Genomic DNA, 19,403 nt, shown 5'->3' with positions numbered 1-19,403 from the left:
TTCCCATGTGACAACCGCACCTGTGTGAATATGTCACAGGTCTGCAATGGTGTCCCAGACTGTCCACGGGGCGAAGATGAGTTGGTGTGTGGTGAGTTCTCATTAGATAAAGAGAAGGCAGGTAAGCCTAGAGTGAGACAAGGAGTGACCATGATGACGCTATGATACAGTCACGGCCAGGCTTTCATTAAAAGATGTCATCAGGACTAAAAACGACACAAGTTTGATTGTATTAACTCCCCTGTTCTCTTGTATGATCATTAATATATTTGACATCTTGTTCTGTTAAGATAAAACTGTCTCACCAGCACTTCCTGGCAGCAACACCACTGTCACCTGCTCTGAGTTCACCTGTATGGATGGAACCTGTGTGCCTTTTAACGTGGTAAGCTAAACTCCGCCCCAACACGCCATCTATATTTTGCAGAAATGATCAAGTACATGAAGATAATCTTTTGTTGCTTTCCTGCTGGTTTGGATAGAAGACAAAAATCTGATACAGCAGTATAAGTTATTTGCATTTTTTAAATGACCAGCATCTGTTTCAAATACACATTTTTACATTTATATTTGAATTAGCTCTTTCTAGTTTTTTCTGTCTCATCTCTTTATCTGCCTCTCCCACCACAACACTCTCCCCTTCATCTCCATTTCATTCTATTCCTCTTTACCTCAAGCCTAAGAATTCCTACGTTATAAGCTAACGCTATGCTTCACTTGAAATTAAGTTTTGGTAACAGCGGAGAATAGCAGCTAACAGCAGCTAACAGGAGCTAACAGCAGCTAACAGGAGCTAACAGCAGCTAATAGCAGCTAACAGGCAAAATCAGCAGCATGTTCTGGCCCCAGCAGAAAATTACAGATTACCATTGCTCATCAATCACAAATGAGCTACTTTGGCTCGTCGACAATGTAAAGGGTAATACACAGAGACGTATCAATGTCAAAGTGTAATAAAGATCAGGTAAATACCGTAGCAGCGACTAGTGTCCGTGGTTCAAGTACCTACTAAGTTTGTAAGCAATCTTGACATAGAACACAAGCATTCAAACTTTTGTAGGCCTTCAGATCTCATCTAGTATAATTTGAGGGGTTGTTGATAACACAGTGATATAAACCATGTGGCGTGAAGTCAGGGAGAGTCCCAGGGCAACACTTCACAGCATCAGTAAACACACTTGGATAGCGCAAGTTAGCGCCCATCTTCAGCCCTCCCATGCTCACTTCTTCGCAGAAGCCAGATGCTTGTCATGAAAGTATTTTACTTCCTCTGAGGGAGAATATACAAGTGTTTGTTTACTCATAGTCGTTTATCTTATCTACATAATATTTAGTAGGTTTTTCACTCACTTGAAGTGTCATGTTGCCTACAACATGTAATGTGTTTACTTAACGATGTGTGGCTGAACAGGCAACGAAGGGATAGAAGTCCTTGTTTTACACCAGAAAGTTGGGAGAAGTTTCAGTTGCATTACTACTGAGTTTCTACTTTATTTTCTATTGCATGACTGCATCATTCAATCTTGGAATCTGAGGTTATTTGCAGGCCCACATATGAAAGTACACTGCATCTGTTTTTCTCCGTTAATTATACTAAAACTAAGTCAGTTATGTTTTCAAGGAAGGAAGAAAGAAAATGAAAAGTTTCATGTACAGTGAGCCTGCTCTGTTTTTAGGTGTGTAATGGTGTTCCAGACTGCCCAGACTCCTCATTGGGGTCGCTCGGGGACCCCACAGACGAGCAGGGCTGTAAAACCTGGAGCTCCTGGGGCCCTTGGAGTCCTTGCAGCACCACCTGTGGGACGGGCTTCATGAGCCGGGAGAGATCATGCCCTCCAGGGGACCCGCTGCACCACTGCCGGGGTCAGGACATCCAGAGGCAGGAGTGTTTCAATACCACCTGTCCTGGTAAGGACATACACAGAAACTGTAACACACATGTTTGGGAATGCTTTCAGGAAATGTGAGATTCCTATAATTTTGGAACAAGAGGGTTTATTTTTCATAGAAAGCTGGAGGAAAAACTGACAAAAAAATAGAAGCATAAAGGAAAGTCACAGACGCACACATGTCAAAAAGTCTGACTTGTCTTCTGCTCTGGTTCAGCGACTAACCGGAAGGTTGGTGGTTCAATCCCAGGCTCCTCCACTCTGCATGTCAAATATCCTTGGGCAAGATGCTCTCCGATGCATCCATCAGAGTGTGAATGTGTATGAATGTTAGATAGTAAGCACTTAACAACTTAGAAAACATGCTTGTGTGAATGGGTGTGATTGGGTGAATGAATTAGTTGTACAAAGTGCTTTGAGTGCTCAGATAGAGTAGAAAAGCGCTATATAAGAACCAGTCCATTTACCATTCACCATCTTCTCTACAGTTGATGGTCGATGGCTGCCGTGGGGGAGCTGGTCAAACTGTTCCAGTGGTTGTGGTGGAGTTCAGGTCAGAAACAGAGCATGCACACCTCCTCTCTATGGAGGACAGGACTGTTCCCAGCTCCCAGGACCATCTAATCTGTCCATGGAGACCAGTAAGCAGTTTGTAAAAATGAATGTTTTATTGAACAAAAGTCAGGTATTTTGTTTACGATGGTTTTATTACTTATTATAAAAGTAATTACTGCCCAGAGATGGCTTGTGCTCTCAGAGAGCTTCGCAAACATGTAAAATGTAAAATTTAAAATCAATCTTTTTGGAACTCCAAAAATCCTGTATATAAATATGAATAAATATTCCAAGTATAAAAAATGTAGATCTTCTCGAGTGTTGATGGAAGTTGTTTTTATTGCTGATGATGGTGGTTGCTTTATATCCAAATCTGGGCTATTTAAACCAGAAAGGAAGTAATCAGATGCCAGACTTTCACAATAAGACTCATGGTCAGCTCAGACTTATAAATACTTAAATGCCATGAACTGGTAGTAAATGAGGAAAGCTAAGGACAATAAGAGATAAATTGGTAAAAAAGAAAGAAAAACGGTACCACGTCCAGTTCTAAAATGAGGAGATTTCCTGTATTCATTTTTGTCTTTCCCTTTTTTTATACCAGGGTGTTTACCCTCGTTACTTTAACCTGCATAAAGAAACAGATAACGTACGAGAATTTTCGACATTTTTCATTTAGTTACACAGCTTTTCTTACAGTAGGACTTCCTGCTCTGTCTCTGTGCCTCACTGTAGAACCATGTCTGAATGATGGATGTGACAACACCAGCTGTCCCACAGGCTTGGTTAGACACAGCTGTGCTCCCTGCCCACTGTCCTGTGCCCACATCAGCAGTGAGTCCACCTGTGATCCCAGCGCACCCTGCTTCTCAGGTCGGTGCATCCCAGGACACGTGTGGAATGTCCTGTGTGATAAATAAAATGTGGCTTCTTCACCAGTTTAGATTTCAGTCACAAGCTTTTTTCTCTCTAACGTATCAATACTTTCAGGATGCTGGTGTCCAGAGGGGCAGGTGATGAGCCACACACTGCTGTGTGTGTCACCAGAGGAGTGTGTGTGTGAGGTGGCGGGTGTGCGCTACTGGCCGGGCCAGCAGATCAAAGTGGACTGTGAGGTTTGTGTGTGCGAGAGAGGAAGGCCGCAGAGGTGTCAGCCCAACCCTGACTGCTCCAGTGAGTCGCTGTAGTCAAATCCACAGCTGACGCGTACACACACAGACTGCTGTGAAGTCTGAGGAATCTGTTTTGTCACACTTTAGTCCACTGTGGATGGTCATCATGGTCTGAGTGGGGAGAGTGCTTGGGGCCGTGTGGTGTGCAGAGCGTTCAGTGGTCCTTCCGCAGCCCAAACAACCCCCCCAAACATGGAGATGGTAGGACATGCAGAGGAATTTACAGGAAGGCTCGCCGGTAAGTCTCCTCCTGCTTTCATTGGTTAGAAACTGTGTACTTTTTCAAGACTTTCAGCACTCGGACCTTTTCCAAACATGGTCACTCTCCATGGGATTGCAATCGTCTGACGTGCGCCTCTGTGACAATTTATCATTCTTCAACGTGAGCTCAGCAGATGTGTTATCAAGCATTATAAATATTTTGATGAAGAGGTTTTGAACTGCACTAATCACCACTTAATGCCCAAAAAGTAGTCAAAAAATGTATTTAGTTTACTAGACTGCGTGTGTAGCTCATGAGGTCATCCACCAATCAGCTAGATACATGTAACCTTTTCAAAGTTCAAAAAACGGGCGTCAAGGATGAAAGTCCAGTGTTTGCTTTTCTGTCCGGTGTCCTCACTTCTTAGTGTTGGCAGAGTGCAGCAATCCACCAGCTGTTCATGATTATGTCCAAGTAAGAAAAGATGATTAATGTGGGGATAATGTGTCAGTTACTCTGTAATGTGCTGGCACATTGGAACAGGTGCAGGTCGTGATCGTTATAAAAGTAGCAGCTAAAATATTGTGTACCCTGATCCAAGAATGGAAATGTCTCCCTATATATGGGAATCCAACCGTGTGCCAAGCATTTCTCCCCTGCTGTGAGGAAGTATTTTCTATCAGCGCTGGCTTTGTGGTTAAAAACATGATCGAATCATGACGTCCATCCACCAACATCTCTGCTGGGTTTCTTTGAAAGAAAATGTCTGTCTTTGTGTCTGTATTACAATCCCACTGTCGGCGTGTGTGTCTGTGTGTGTGTGTGTGCAGGTGTCAGACAGCCCCCTGTGAGGAGTGTGAGTATCACGGTCAGTCCCACACAGTGGGCGACAGATGGCGGTCAGACCAGTGTCAGCTATGCCGCTGTCTTCCCAACCTCACAGTGCAGTGCTCCCCCTACTGTCCATACGCTGCCACTGGCTGCCCTCAGGTGAGAGGATGTGTGTGGCTGTTGTTCATTTTTGTTGGCAAAAGCTACTAAAAATATTTCCACATTAGTCTTATTGTTATGTTTTAAATGTTGTTCACCTGTCGCCACTTTAGTGTCGTTTACAGACTTTACTGATTAGTGTAACCAATGTCTTAAGTTTGTGTTAGGGATGCAACGATACCAATTTTTTCAAACCGATACGATACCGATACTTGGATCTGAGTACTTGCCGATACAGAGTACAAAAACCGATACTTCTACCACACACACACACACACACACACAAATGCAATGAATCGGAAGACAGATTTTATTTTATTCGCTGCCGATAAAAAATAAAATCTTAATAAAAATGACCACAAAAAAATTTCTATTGAAAATTAAGCACTTCTGTTAAATTATTGCAGAGTCTCCACATTGTAATTTAACAAAATATCACTGAACTATTGGCACTGTCTCGAGCTTTCAGAATAATAAATAAACACTTCTGTTGGAATAAAATAAATACAAATTAGGTTTGAGAATAAGATAAACTTTTAAATTGTTGCAGAGTGTTCATATTGTAAACAAACAAACACAATAACGAAAGTATTTGGCATTGACGAACAAACTCCCCATCTGCCCGTGGATCATCAGTCCACTGTGCCGTTAAACCGAGGACTGACATCGCGCACACACTGCTTGTCTTTACCTCTTCAGAAAGTTTTGGCACCATTATCTCCCTGATGTGTGGGCGGTTGGGAATTTCATATCGCAGCTCGAGTATGCTGAGAAGAATCCTATGTTTTCCACGACCGGCATTGGCTGGTCATCCGGAGCGATAAAATGAGTCAGAGTCTCTGTTATTTTAACTGCCCGTGGATTTTCTCTTGACATTTTTCATCGCTTTTCCAAAACCTGAGTTAAAGTTGGCTGTTCCACACTGCTGACATTTTGTTTAGCCTAGCTACAGCAGCCTCCAGTTTCTCTTTTTTATCTGGAGCTGCCAGTCTGACTCGTCTAACCCTGTGCCTGTTTAGCGCGGGATGTTCCCCTAGTGGCCAATCTAAAAAACTACAACAGAAATGACAAGCCACCCTCTGATTAATGAAATAAGTTAGTATCGGTTCATGGTATCGGTTTACTTTTACGAGTATGAGTACACACACATTTTACAGTATCGGCCCCGATACCAGTATCGCTATCGGTGCATCCCTAGTTTGTGTCCATGTTTTGTGGAACTATAATGGACATTGGCACATTTGTGTATGTAACTGTGTGTAAATGTGTGTTTGTATCTTATTCCATGGAAACACTTGTAGTCATCTCCTGCCTCTGCAACCTTTTCTTGCCTCCACGTAGCTGTGCGTCGTGGCAACTCAAGATGAATGCTTTTTGTTTGTGCAGGGCCAAAGTCTGGTGCCTGGAGAGGGAGACAGGTGTTGCTACTGCCAAGGTAAAATCTGAACAGTTGTTCTCCTGTTTACGCTGATTAAGTTCTTTCCACTTTAATGGTGGTTGAACTTAAACACGAGGAACTGCCCTCCATACTCACTAATGTAGCATCCAAATGTCAGATGACGTAGGGACTAATAATGATAAATGTTACATGCCGTAATCTCACTTGTGGTGTTTGGAGGGAGAGCATTATTTTTATTTCTTTTTATTAGAAAAAAAACGTCACTCCTGACACGATCGACAGCACAGAAATGTTGTAAAAATGATTTTTAACAATCTGTTTAAGAAACGTGACAAAGACCATCGATGGTGCAGCAGTTTATGAGTCAGAAAATCATCCCACAGATTTTATTTTTTAATTTATATTAAATGGAGTTAAAAAGTGAACGAGTGCTCTGTGCAGAATCAACCAATTTGTTAGTTTATAGTGTTGCATTCTGGGTAAGTGCTATAATTGGACTGGTAACAAATAATGGCCATGCATTACTTAAAAAAATGACATTAAGATGAAGTTGGGACCCTTGTAGAAACATCATCTGCTGAAAGGACCTGTAAGTGAACATTTGGCCAACAATAAAATTGCATTACTTAGACGACTGTCTCTTGTTTATGGTAGACAATCTTGTGTTAATGAATATTCTCTTACCAATGTTTGTATTCTACACCTGCTAGGTGAAAATGACACAATACTTACAACAATTGGTCCTGTCACTGTGACCTCCAAGCCAGCACAGGTCACTACACCCCTGATTCCCACATACCCTCTTCCTCCTGGAGGTAGGTGCCTTCCTCTACCTGTTGTTAGATATTTAAAGGTTGATCCTGAGACGATCCAGGAGAGCCAGTTTACTTTTATTAATGTTGCTCAGAAATGGTCTGCAGTTCACCCAGAGGCTCAGCTGAGGGCACCCATGAGACATTTTTTACACCTCTTAGAAGACAAACATGTTCGCTTTTGCAAACTCAGTACCAACAGTATGTGTGACCTGAAATAAAAATGAAACGTTTAAGCCGACAGATTTTTCCCATGTTACTGCTTTGGAGTCAGAAGTAATTGATGCTAAGTTATCAGCTAAAGCTACACTGGTTAGCAAGCAGACACATACCTTTGTAACGAGTCTCAGTCAACAAAACTGGAGCACTTCCCTACATAAGATTCCTTTATAAGTTAAAAGCATTGGTATCATTATTGGTATCGCTGTTTTTCTGTATTGCATCCATACCAAATCTGCAGTATGGCCCTGCTCTAGCAGCCATCGCCTGCCTCTAACCCTGACAGTACTTAAATAGCATTTAACCCCCACAGCACAGGTGTTATGAAGAGGAAAACTAAGCGCTTTGTTGAATACACCAGAAACAGGTGTCTGCTTCTGCACGATCACTGCTGCTATCGCTCATGTCATTGGCTCAACTGTATAGAAATATATTGCTATACAGTTGTAACCCATAAACTTTAATGGAAACTATAAGCTTACATTGTTATACCTGGACAATCTCACGAACAAGTCGGTGAAGTCTTTATAATCTGAGGTGCATCTGTTTTAAATCATGCAAACTTTGTTTATCCTTGTTCCTGTTTAGAGGAATGCTGGTCTCCCCTGGGTGTCCAGTCTCTTCCTGCCTCAAGTTTCAGTGCCTCTTCACAGCAGGCCGGTCACCCCCCTGATGCAGCTCGTCTGCATGCGTGGGACCCTCACAGTGACCTCCAGGTACTCCACACGTAATCAGACCCCTGAGCATGTCAACCATCATCCTCTTTTTTCCTTAGACTTCTCATAAATTACAAATTATGCTATTTAGTGATATTTTATGAACGAATGCCTGTAAAATGAGTCCATTATGCCTCGGTTCTGCTTTGTGTTGAGTATTCACTGATAACAATCTTAAAATTCTTCCTGCAGGGCTGGAGTCCAGAACCAGAGGAGTATAAGGACCTACCACAGCGGAGGCCTGACAGCTACACCGGCAACACACAGAGTCCCTACATACAGATAGACCTGCTAAAGCCATACAACATCACTGGTAAACAGGCACACAGTTTACACGCAGTACATGCTGCTTCAGTGTTTTGTGCACTTAGTTTCGTCGCTGTGCTATCCTACAGGTGTGTTGACCCAGGGTGGAGGTGTGTTTGGCACATTTGTGTCCAGCTTCTTCCTCCAGTTCAGCCGGGATGGAAATCAGTGGTACACTCACAAGGAGCTGGTCACTGATGCCCCACCCAGAGCCAAGGTGCAGCAGCAAACCAAAGCGCTTTACTTTAAAGGCTTTATTATTTTTCTTAGTGATTGTTCTCCTCCCAGGTTTTTCTCGGTAACCACGATGATCGAGGAGTGACGGAGAGCAGACTGGACAGGATCGTGTCGGCTCAGTTTGTCCGCCTCTTGCCCCATGACTTCCAGAATGGCATCTATCTTCGCCTTGAGATCATGGGCTGTGGCGATGGTTGGTGGAAAGGATGCTGGTCTTACATACTGGGTTTGTGTGTGTGTGTGATTCTAAAATGCAGGCTTTACTTTCATCACCAGGTTCTCGCTGGTTAACATCACCCAGTCCTCCCTCACCAGTCTCCCCAGCAGGTGGCTGCAGAGAGAAAGAGTTCCAATGTGAGAACGGTCGCTGCGTGCCAGCAGGTCCTCTGGGTGTAGTCTGCGATGGCGTCAATGATTGCGGGGACAGTTCGGACGAGACCCACTGTGGTGAGCTGTCCACACCACAGCTCAAAGTTTGCTCTTTAAGATTTTAGAATAAACATAGACATTCTTACTGAGCACAACTACTCACTGTGTGCAGGTACGCAGCCTTCCACTACAGCCACCAGTCCACGCAGCTGCCCTGCTGGTCAGTTCTCCTGCCCCCCACCAGGGGGCTGCATTGAGGCATGGAAGCGTTGTGATGGAAATCCCCACTGTCCCAGAGGAGAGGATGAAAGTGGATGCCACCCTCATGACAACATTACCGCCCAGTAAGACATGAGGACGCGGATCTTTTTTGTTTAACGTAGAAGCATTGCAGTTGTTTTTAATTCCTCTTCAATACGATCACTACTGTGCAGGCCGTACACCCCCCCGCCTGCCCCGCTGAGGACTCCATCTATGGCTGCTGTCACACATCCTGCTGTAAGCCAGTGCATTCATTTAAGTCCCATTATTTGCATTTGGATTTGAGATGTTAATATACGTACAGCATGAACAGAAACGGTGCTTCATACTCTGATCTTGTCTCTGCAGGACGGTGGCCCGGATATCACGGTGAGGTTTGTTTTCAGCTGTGTGATTGTTTTTTCTTCATTTCTTATGAAGGGTTGAATGAATGCAAGGATCATCATATATCACTGTGGCGAGGCGGGGCCTGCGATGCTGCTGCAGGTGAGATAGAGGCACCTGCACAGCATCTGCAATCACGCCTCGGCACTGTAAAGGCTGCGCTGTTGTCATTGGTTGTTGTTGGTATGTGAGCTGCAGCCGAGGTGTTTAAGTGTACAGCAGCCGTTAATAAAGATGCTGCAAAGCATGCAAACATCACTGGGTCTGTCGTGGTTTTATCACAATCACAGGTATCTGCTCCTCTCCGCTTGGACTGGAGGATGGGAGAATCCGTTACGGTCAGCTCACCTCGTCCTCCCATCGGGAGAACAACCCTGCCGATGCCGGGCGGCTGAATATAGTCCCAAACATGTGAGACGCTTGTCAAGCCTAAAACAGATCAAACTTCTGTCTTTCAGTGTTAGCACATTGGGTCTTAAGTAAACTTTCAAGTTCTTGTTAACGCTTGAAGGGGAGATGACAAAAGAGAGGTCATCTCCGTGTCATATCATCTTTTGTGCTCACAGCCAGGTGATGGAGCCCGGTTGGAGCCCGTTACCTACAGACCCTCAGCCGTATTTTCAGGTGGATTTCTTGGAGCCCATGTGGGTGTCAGGCGTGGTGACACAGGGCACTGAGCGAATGTGGGGTTACCTCACCAAATACCGCCTGGCGTTTGCCCTGCACAGCAGCCTTTTCACAGACTTACTGAGAATGGGAAGCCCGATGGCCCCGCTAAGGTATACTTAACACATTTAAACAGTACCATTAATTATAATTTCAGCACTGTAATAATAATAATAATAATGGATTGGATTTATATAGCGCTTTTCAAGGCACCCAAAGCACTTTACAATGCCACTATTCATTCACTCTCACATTCACACACTGGTGGAGGCAGCTACAGGTGTAGCCACAGCTGCATGATTACATATTTTTATATGTAATAAAGTGTCTTCTCTGTTGCTGTGCAGGTGTTTCAGGTACGGATGGTGGGCAGGACCCCCGTGACCCGCTGGCTCGGTCGGCTGGTCAGAGCTCGCTATGTGCGCATCATGCCTGCAGAGTACAGGCACACGTTTTACCTGCGCGTGGAGATCCTCGGCTGCCGAGGAGGTCAGGACATAAACCAAATTATGATAATTATTCCTAATGTTGGCTGTACAACCTTCTCTTACCAGGTTATACTGTTTCTCTTCTTCTGCTTTTGCAGATGAGCTGGTGACTCCCAGCAGTGTGACAACATCTCCCTCTGGTGGTGGGAAAGTGACAGTGCAGCGCTGTGAACCTGGTCAGTTTTTCTGCCAGCACAGTGACGAGTGCATCTCTGTGTCTTTGCTCTGTGATGGTCGTCCAGACTGCAAGGATCATTCTGATGAGATCGGCTGTGGTACGGACAGCTTTGATTTTCTGCTCTCTGTAGCTTTCAAAAGTCAGCAGTAAACAAAAAACTGTGAAGGCCCTTCCTGCACCCACACTCACTTTCACTTTCTCATTTCTCATTGTCAGTTTAGCTCATGTGGTTTTATTTTCTTCATCGTTTTTAGGTACAGCTCCAACAAGAGGCTTTCCAGGTCTGCAAAACCAGACCAGCTCTACAGGGAGACCAGGTATCCATGGTGACCACACAACAGGTGCCCCAGGCCTACATACCACCAGGTCTCAGGGCGGACTTCCTGGAGTGCCAACATCAGGAGTCACAGAACCTACTCGATCACAGAAGATCACAACTGCTGGTAAGTGTGAGTCTACATGTGCTGCTGTGTGACCGATGATGCAGCAGTGGATGAGATCCTGCAGGTAATGTAGGAGAGAAGTGAGAGGAATCGAGAATTAAATCTTTTCCAAATTCAGCTTTCGAATTGACTTTAAGATCTTAACGCTTGTTCTTAAGACATTGCATGAACTAGCTGATCTCCTAACCTCGTATTCTCCCCCAAGATCCTTGAGGTCTGCAGACCAAATGCTTTTGGTTGTCCCAAAGTCCAGACTAGAACACAGAGGAGACCGGGCGTTTGCCGTGACATTGCCATTGCATATCAGATCCTGCCCAACACTGGATACTTTTAAAATCCGTCTAAAGACCCATTTTTATTCTCTGGCTTTTGCTTCATCATGAGTTTGTTACCATTATTCTTTTTATTCTCTTCTAAAACACTGTTCTATTTTTCTTTTATGTCTTGTGCTTTGTCCATTTTATTGTACAGTACTTTGATCAAAACTTGTTGTTTTTATATCTATATAAATAAATTTGAACTTGAACTACATTTAACCTCAGAGGTCACTGCAGGTCATCCTGGGCTGCATCTCAGCACGCGGTTCGACTCCGGTACGCCCGGTCTTCGATCCACAAAAGGTTGGAAGCTATGCTGTTAGCATTTATGCTAAAACCATGTCTCTTTACAAGAGACTGTAACCTCTGTGCTCTACTGACTGCCAGCCCCAGTGATCACCACCAGCCCGCGTGATACCGGCTCACCCAGAGTGATTTGCGTGCAGGGCCAGTTTGCGTGCGGATCGTTTGGTTGTGTCGACTCAGCACAAGTGTGCGATGGGATACGGCACTGTTTGGACGGGTCAGACGAGCAGCACTGTGGTGCGCATGAGTAACTTTACAAACACCGTGGATGTAGAGTTGGAGGAGTTATACATCCACATTCTTAGACGTTCACTAAATGTTTTTCATTTTTATCGACTGTGTCAGGCACCACAGCCAGGCCGGCGGTGACTCCGCAGCGGCCCACGGTGCCCAGCCCGTGCTCTCCCAAGCAGTTCTCCTGTGACAGTGGGGAGTGTGTTCACCTGGACCGCAGGTGTGATCTGCAGAAGGACTGCGTAGATGGATCTGATGAAAAAGACTGTGGTAGGCCACACGTGCACCTTACAGTGGTGATGTGACCCAACAGTGAATATTTTTAAGGTTCCCTCTGGTCTCCTTTCTTCCAGTGGACTGCATCATGTCCCCGTGGACAGCGTGGAGCGCCTGCAGTGTGTCATGTGGTCTTGGCTCCTTGTTCCGGCAGAGGGACATGTTAAGGGAAGCTCTGCCCGGAGGAGCTTGTAGCGGGGATCCATTTGACAGTCGAGCCTGCTTTCCTCAAGCGTGTCCAGGTCTGCCTTCGACCTCCATAATGAGATGCGTGCTTGCCTATTATCCAGTAATAGTTAATGCAACGGCAGCCTTTCTCCTGTTGTAGTTAATGGTCACTGGTCAGAGTGGACAGAGTGGTCGGAATGTGACGCCCACTGTGGAGGAGGAGTCAGGCAGAGGAACCGGACCTGCTCGGCTCCGCCCCCTAAGAACGGTGGACGGGACTGCGAGGGGATGACCAGGCAGAGCCAGAGCTGCAACAGCCAGCCCTGCACCAAAGACACGGACACACAGACAGGTCATTGAGATGCAACCAGCCTGAAATGACCGGAATCTTCTGATCACCTGCTTGAAACAATAAAAGCATTTGAAATGTCTGCACTGTTATTTAAATGACAGGTTGTGTCCGTGGCATGGTGTTGGTAACAGAGGAAGACTGTCAGGCCGGGAGAGTCGATCCCTGTCCTCCTACTTGCTCACATCTCAGCCTGGACAGAAACTGCACTGCTGAGTGCATTTCAGGTAGGATGCACAGTAGATTTGACTCGAGGCCAGCGTTGGCTTTGCACAGTGCGCAAAGAAATTTCAGTGGTCTTCTAGCCTTTGAGCACAAAGGTTCTGAACATTAATTATGTGTTATTGTGCAAGATTTATCCAAATGTAGCTGACACAGTGATTAAGGCATGAATGATGTCTTTCTCCAGGCTGTCGTTGTCCCTACGGGCTGTACCTTCAACAGGGACGATGTGTGAATTCGAGCCAGTGCGTCTGTCACTGGGATGGCCAAACACTGCATCCGGGACAGGTGGTCCCCAGGGACCAGTGTACCACGTGGTGAGACCCACGCTCAGCTCTTTGTGCTGGAACAAAAGATGATACTAAATAAACACATCAGTCCAAATTTTCTGTTGAATTATGGATTTGTTTGTGTTTGTAATAAAATAGTGAGAATCATAATGAGCAGCACTGGCAGCATCGTTTGCACTGGTTTGTGAGGAATTGCTCAAATCGGATTGTTTTATTTATTTTTAACAGGGACAGTGTACATCAATACACAGTTAGCCGCAGCTCATTTTCAGCCACCTATAAATGCAACAACAAACAAACTGATTAATAATCAACCTTTTTAGCTCATGTTTAATATTCTCGATCAAATTTCTTATTCTTACAGTAAGTGCAGAGATGGGCAAGTGACATGTGACAGATCCAGCTGTGTTGCAACCTGTCACTGGTCAGCCTGGTCGTCATGGTCACCTTGTGATGTAACCTGTGGTCTGGGGCTACAACAACGTTACAGGTAAGCTTGTTTAGTTTAATATATGCTTTAAAGCAGCTCAGTCTGTCCCAGGACCTGCCTGCAAACTCTTGCCTCATGAGGACGGGCATCGCTGAGCACCAGGAGGAACCCAGGATCCACTAACAGTGGGTCCAAGCATCCTGGTACTTTATGGCCGTTTGCTAGCATGTAGAAGTCTGTGTGTCCCTCTGTGGATATTGTTCACTGACCCACCACCAAACTGATCACGCTGAACGATGTTACAGTCAGCAAACAATGAAGAGGGTGAACCTGAAAAGCACAGGGCGCCAATTCTGATGATCTATGTCGGGTTACGAAGTGTTGGGCAGTGAGCACAGGGCCCACTAAAGGACGTCAACCTCCAGGCTAACTTCATGAAGGTTTCCCTCACGCCACCAGTGGTGACACTGATCCTCTCTGAGCACAAAGCCACTGAAAAATCAGTCAACAAAGATCAGGAGGGAAACCACTCCTGTTTGGAGGGTTGTTAGGTTCATTATCACACCAAAGCAGCTGAAACAACAACCCCTCTGCTACTTACCTGACACATCAATGGCCCACAAGTTTAACTGACTTGATGCTGTCCTCTGATTAAAAAGCCTTCCTTTCATGTTTCGACACTGTGTAACACTAACCGCCTGCTTCTGGGATCATACCGTATATTTCTGATGTGAAACATATTACCAGTGTTCAGTTTGTTGGTTGTAAATGCTATTATGTATAATTTATCATTTCTGTATCACTTACTGTTTGGATGTTTGTTTCCTCACATACTTTAAATAGATTGTGAGGAGTGGTTATGCTCTGTGTCCTCAGGTCTCCAGTGCTTCCAGCAGGAGCAGTCAGAGGTCAGCCCTGTCCAGGAGACTCGTCTGAGGCTCAGAGCTGCTCCAGCACATGCTTCCCTGGTATATTACACTCACAGCCTTTACTACTTCTAGACTAGACTATTGCAATTCTCTGTACATGGGCCTCCTCCAGCGTTTTTCAGTTAGTTCAAAGTGCCGCAGCACGCCTCTTAACTGGCAGCAGAAGGCATGAGCACATCACCCCAGTTCTAGGCAATCTACACTGGCTCCCTGTTAAATACCGTATCGTGTTTAAAATCCTTCTGTATACTTTTAACATTTTTAATACCTTGGCGCCCAGTTACCTAACAGACCTTCTCGACGTGTATAGCCCCAAGAGAGCGCTCAGATCCTCTAACCAACTGATCTTACTGCAACCAAGGCCCCGACGAAAGACTGGAGGCACCGAGCGTTTGCAATTGCTGCACCTAAACTCTGGAATAATCTTCCAATCGATGTGCGCATGTCAGACTCCATTCAATCATTTAAATCACGCTTAAAAACTCACCTGTTCCATCCAGCTTTTGAATTAGTTTGGACTTCCTCCCAGTCTGCAGTTGTGCTGTCACTGTAACTGTAACTGCTTTACAACTGTTTTTGTTGCTATTTGTTGTAATCTGCTTTGCTGCCTTGTGTGAAGCACTTTGCTGAACGCTGTCCTTTTTAAATGTGCAATAGAAATAAATATTGATCTATTGACACGTCCGACACACAGCATGTTACGGTGATTATTGTTGTGTTTTGGGTTTTTATGAGAGAATACAGCTAAGAGCTCAAATTTCTTTTGCACAGAAGTTTAAGTTGTTCTTGTGTAAGTTAGACGAGTTCATATCAAGCATCGCTGTTTTGTCCACACGTGTGTAAATCTGTTCTGTGCTACATGTACAAAGTTTGAGCAACACAATGCTAAAGGTGATGTAATCCTGCAGCTCAGGAGGGAGTGCAGGTCATCTACTAATTGGAAAGTTGATGCTTTTAATCCCTGGCTGCTCCAGACTGCATGCAAATGTCCTTGGGCAACTTACTAACCCCAGGTTGCTCTGTGATGCATCCATCATAGTGTGGCTGTGATAGAAAGTGACCTCTACTCAGGTGCAGTGGAAAGCACTGAATGAGTCCATTACATTACTTTCCCTCCTCTTGTTGTGCAGTGCTACCAGGTGGGACATGGGGTAAGTGGACCGGCTGGTCAGAGTGCAGTAAAACGTGTTTCAACCACGTAGATGATGTGGGGGTGAGGCGACGATTCCGCAGCTGCACGCCGTTTAACCACACGCAGCCCGCCTGCGATGGAGACAGTGAGGAGCAGGAGCCGTGCAACACTGAGCACTGCCCGGGTATGACACATGTAGACACACAAAGACAGGATAGATGGCATCAATCCTGGAAAAAGAGAAAAATGAAAGGCCGTAAAGCTGATGTGTTCTTCTAGTGCCCGGTGGCTGGTCAGCCTGGTCGGCCTGGTCTCAGTGTTCGTCCAGGTGTGACTCTGGTGTCCAGACAAGAGAGCGGTTGTGTAATTCCCCCACACCACAGCATGGAGGTAAAAGCTGTTCTGGGCCTCACATTCAGACACGCGACTGCAACTCTCACCCCTGCTCAGGTACCGTGTTTGTCCCTGTTACGTTTCGCCACCCCGTCCGCTGAATATCACGTACAAGTCTTGTTGCACTCCTGTCCTCGCAGGCGTGTGTCCAGAGGGCATGACGTATATGACGGTACGAGAGTGCGAGGCTCAGGGGGGCGCGTGTCCACGGGTGTGCTTGGACATGACCTCCACAGAGGTACAGTGTGCCACCACCTGCTACGACGGCTGCTACTGCGCTCCGGGCTTCTACCTGCTCAACAGCAGCTGCGTGCCCCTGGCACAGTGCCCGTGTTACCACCAGGGGGAGATGTACCCAGCTGGCGCCACCCTGCCTGTTGATGCCTGTAATAACTGGTACCTCTCTTTACTCGTGCATCGCATTAAAGAGGAAGATCAAACTGTAGCTCTAACCTTCCATAAATACAGTAATCTATGTGTGAAATCACTTGTCCTTACACTTTGTGTCAAACAGCACATGCACCGATGGAGAAATGCAGTGTGGGACAGCTCCCTGCCCCGGTGAGTGAAAAAGAAACGTGCTGTTGCTGTCTCCCTCTGTCTCTGTGTTTTCTTGCTTATGGTTTGTGTGTGCCACTTTATTTTCCTTTGTCGTCTCTCGTGTGTGCGTCTGTTTCTCAGTGGACTGTGGCTGGAGCAGCTGGACACAGTGGAGTGCCTGCAGCCGGACGTGTGACGTTGGTGTGAGGAGGAGGTATCGTTCAGGAACCGATCCTCCTCCTGCGTTCGGTGGTCGTCCCTGCAAAGGAGACAGGGTTGGATTGATACCTGCAGCATTGAGCCCTGCTTCGGTGAGAACGACTGAATTAGAAGAAAATATACACGAGTGGTCAAAAGGTTTAGAGCAGCCCGATTTTTCAGTTATTCATTACAATTCAAGTCATCCAAGTCCAATGAACAGCTTGAAATGCTACAAAGGTAAGTGTTGAACTGCCAGAGGTAAAAGAAAAAGGTAAGGTTACCCAAAACTGAAAAATAACGTACAATTTAAAATTATACAAGAGGCCTTTTCAGGGAACACAGCATGGTTAACAGTTTAAAGCTGCTCTGCAGCAGTGGAGGCCGAGCAGGCCTTGAAAGCTGGTGCTACTAATTCCTACAGCTGGTCCAAACTTCCTGGATTACTTCCAACCTCCTCTGTCTGCATAAAGCAGTGTTGGACACACTGTGGTGCTATGACCTCGTCAGCATCAGCTGAACAGTATTGTACTGCAGAAAGTAGAGTGTTGCTACAGAAATGGCGAGAAAAAGGTGATTAACAATGGAAGAGAGACAGACCATCATAACACTTATAAATGCAGGTCTGTGCTACAGAGAGACTGCAGAGAAAGTCAAGGTGTCAGTGAGTCCAGTTTCCTTCTGCATCAAAGGCTCAGAAACTGACAGGAAGAGATCTGCAGACCCAAAGACACGAGTGAGCCAGAGGACAAGTTTCAAGCAGCTTAATAGTGGTCGTAGTAAGAAAGAGAAGACTTTGAGCTGCAGGTTTGACAGGACAAGTTGCAGCAAGAAAGCCAGACGTCAGAATAAGACAAAGAGGCTTGCCTGGGCCATGAAACACTGCCACTGGACTACTGAAGACTGGAAGAAGGTATCATTGACCTGATGGATCAACATTCAGGATCCATGCTTTCATTCAACAGTGGCCAATCAGAACATCAAACTGCATCATTTTCAATAGAAAGCTGGAAAATTGTGTGTTTCTGAACGTTTGACCAATAATGTAATATGTTCTAAAATTTGAAACAAAAAAACTGAAATGAAACCTTTTAAGATGAAAAACTTTAAGCTGTGATTCGTCTGAAGGTTTAAAGGAGCCGTGGAGTCCATGGTCAGAGTGTTCAGTGACGTGTGGAGGAGGATACAGGACTCGAACCCGCGGACCCATACGGATTCACGGCACCACGCAGCAGTTCAGCACCTGCAACCTGCAGCCTTGTGGTAACACAGGAACAGCCTACATCATAATAATAACACAACGCTGGTGGCTGTGTGGATGCAGCGGCTGCAACAAGTGTCTGTGATGGAGGAAGAGAGGCTCCGGTGATCTTCTCAGCTGTTCTCACTCTCCCTTGAGATCCGATACGGTGCATTTACCATACAGACAGTGATGCAGCTGCTCAGGACGCTCTTTCCATTATCACGGGGCTGGGCAGTCAGTCAGAGCACAGAGGTTACAGTCTCTTGTAAAGAGACGTGGTTTTAGCATAAATGCCTAACAGCATAGCTTCCAACCTTTTGTGGATCGAAGACCGGGCGTACCGGAGTCGAACCGCGTGCTGAGATGCAGCCCAGGATGACCTGCAGTGACCTCTGAGGTTAAATGTAGTTCAAGTTCAAATTTATTTATATAGATATAAAAACAACAGGTTTTGATCAAAGTACTGTACAATAAAATGGACAAAGCACAAGACCATAAAAGAAAAATAGAACAGTGTTTTTAGAAGAGAATAAAAAGAATAATGGTAACAAACTCATGATGAAGCAAAGCCAGAGAATAAAAATGGGTCTTTAGACGGATTTTAAAAGTATCCAGTGTTGGGCAGGATCTGATATGCAAGGGCAATGTCACGGCAAACGCCCCGGTCTCCTCTGTGTTCTAGTCTGGACTTTGGGACAACCAAAAGCATTTGGTCTGCAGACCTCAAGGATCTTGGGGGAGAATACGAGGTTAGGAGATCAGCTAGTTCATGCAATGTCTTAAGAACAAGCGTTAAGATCTTAAAGTCAATTCGAAAGCTGAATTTGGAAAAGATTTAATTCTCGATTCCTCTCACTTCTCTCCTACATTACCTGCAGGATCTCATTCCACTGCTGCATCATCGGTCACACACGCAGCACATGTAGACCTCACACTTACCAGCAGTTGTGATCTTCTGTGATCGAGTAGGTTCTGTGACTCCTGATGTTGGCACTCCAGGAAGTCCGCCCTGAGACCTGGTGGTATGTAGGCCTGGGGCACCTGTTGTGTGGTCACCATGGATACCTGGTCTCCCTGTAGAGCTGGTCTG

General features: G+C 45.5%; 1 protein-coding gene across 1 annotated transcript in view; it reads left to right on the top strand.

Annotated features, from left to right (window-relative positions):
* Positions 1–18,337, top strand: part of LOC120743462 (SCO-spondin-like) — a 20,087-nt gene extending 1,750 nt beyond the window's left edge. The window contains exons 3-39 of the mRNA XM_040047104.1: positions 1–91; positions 291–385; positions 1,677–1,908; positions 2,378–2,530; positions 3,180–3,317; positions 3,435–3,617; positions 3,704–3,854; positions 4,649–4,808; positions 6,150–6,243; positions 6,918–7,022; positions 7,827–7,954; positions 8,147–8,267; positions 8,350–8,477; positions 8,549–8,690; positions 8,774–8,970; positions 9,039–9,210; positions 9,802–9,922; positions 10,078–10,279; positions 10,525–10,666; positions 10,764–10,940; positions 11,098–11,286; positions 11,841–11,906; positions 11,991–12,146; positions 12,255–12,413; positions 12,497–12,661; positions 12,748–12,939; positions 13,041–13,163; positions 13,346–13,475; positions 13,813–13,938; positions 14,755–14,846; positions 15,938–16,123; positions 16,219–16,389; positions 16,473–16,728; positions 16,847–16,893; positions 17,014–17,183; positions 17,273–17,310; positions 18,199–18,337. The exon at positions 1–91 is cut by the window's left edge and continues 32 nt beyond it. Coding sequence (XP_039903038.1) covers positions 1–91; positions 291–385; positions 1,677–1,908; positions 2,378–2,530; positions 3,180–3,317; positions 3,435–3,617; positions 3,704–3,854; positions 4,649–4,808; positions 6,150–6,243; positions 6,918–7,022; positions 7,827–7,954; positions 8,147–8,267; positions 8,350–8,477; positions 8,549–8,690; positions 8,774–8,970; positions 9,039–9,210; positions 9,802–9,922; positions 10,078–10,279; positions 10,525–10,666; positions 10,764–10,940; positions 11,098–11,286; positions 11,841–11,906; positions 11,991–12,146; positions 12,255–12,413; positions 12,497–12,661; positions 12,748–12,939; positions 13,041–13,163; positions 13,346–13,475; positions 13,813–13,938; positions 14,755–14,846; positions 15,938–16,123; positions 16,219–16,389; positions 16,473–16,728; positions 16,847–16,893; positions 17,014–17,183; positions 17,273–17,310; positions 18,199–18,337 — 5,337 coding nt within the window. The remainder of the gene's footprint in view (positions 92–290; positions 386–1,676; positions 1,909–2,377; positions 2,531–3,179; positions 3,318–3,434; positions 3,618–3,703; positions 3,855–4,648; positions 4,809–6,149; positions 6,244–6,917; positions 7,023–7,826; positions 7,955–8,146; positions 8,268–8,349; positions 8,478–8,548; positions 8,691–8,773; positions 8,971–9,038; positions 9,211–9,801; positions 9,923–10,077; positions 10,280–10,524; positions 10,667–10,763; positions 10,941–11,097; positions 11,287–11,840; positions 11,907–11,990; positions 12,147–12,254; positions 12,414–12,496; positions 12,662–12,747; positions 12,940–13,040; positions 13,164–13,345; positions 13,476–13,812; positions 13,939–14,754; positions 14,847–15,937; positions 16,124–16,218; positions 16,390–16,472; positions 16,729–16,846; positions 16,894–17,013; positions 17,184–17,272; positions 17,311–18,198) is intronic.
* Positions 18,338–19,403: the final 1,066 nt, after the last annotated feature.

The sequence above is a fragment of the Simochromis diagramma genome, unplaced genomic scaffold, assembly GCF_900408965.1.
Source record: "Simochromis diagramma unplaced genomic scaffold, fSimDia1.1 OVJJ01000715.1, whole genome shotgun sequence".
Taxonomy (NCBI): domain Eukaryota; kingdom Metazoa; phylum Chordata; class Actinopteri; order Cichliformes; family Cichlidae; genus Simochromis; species Simochromis diagramma.
The sequence above is the reverse complement of the archived record's forward strand: the minus strand, read 5'-3'. Positions and strand labels throughout refer to the sequence as shown.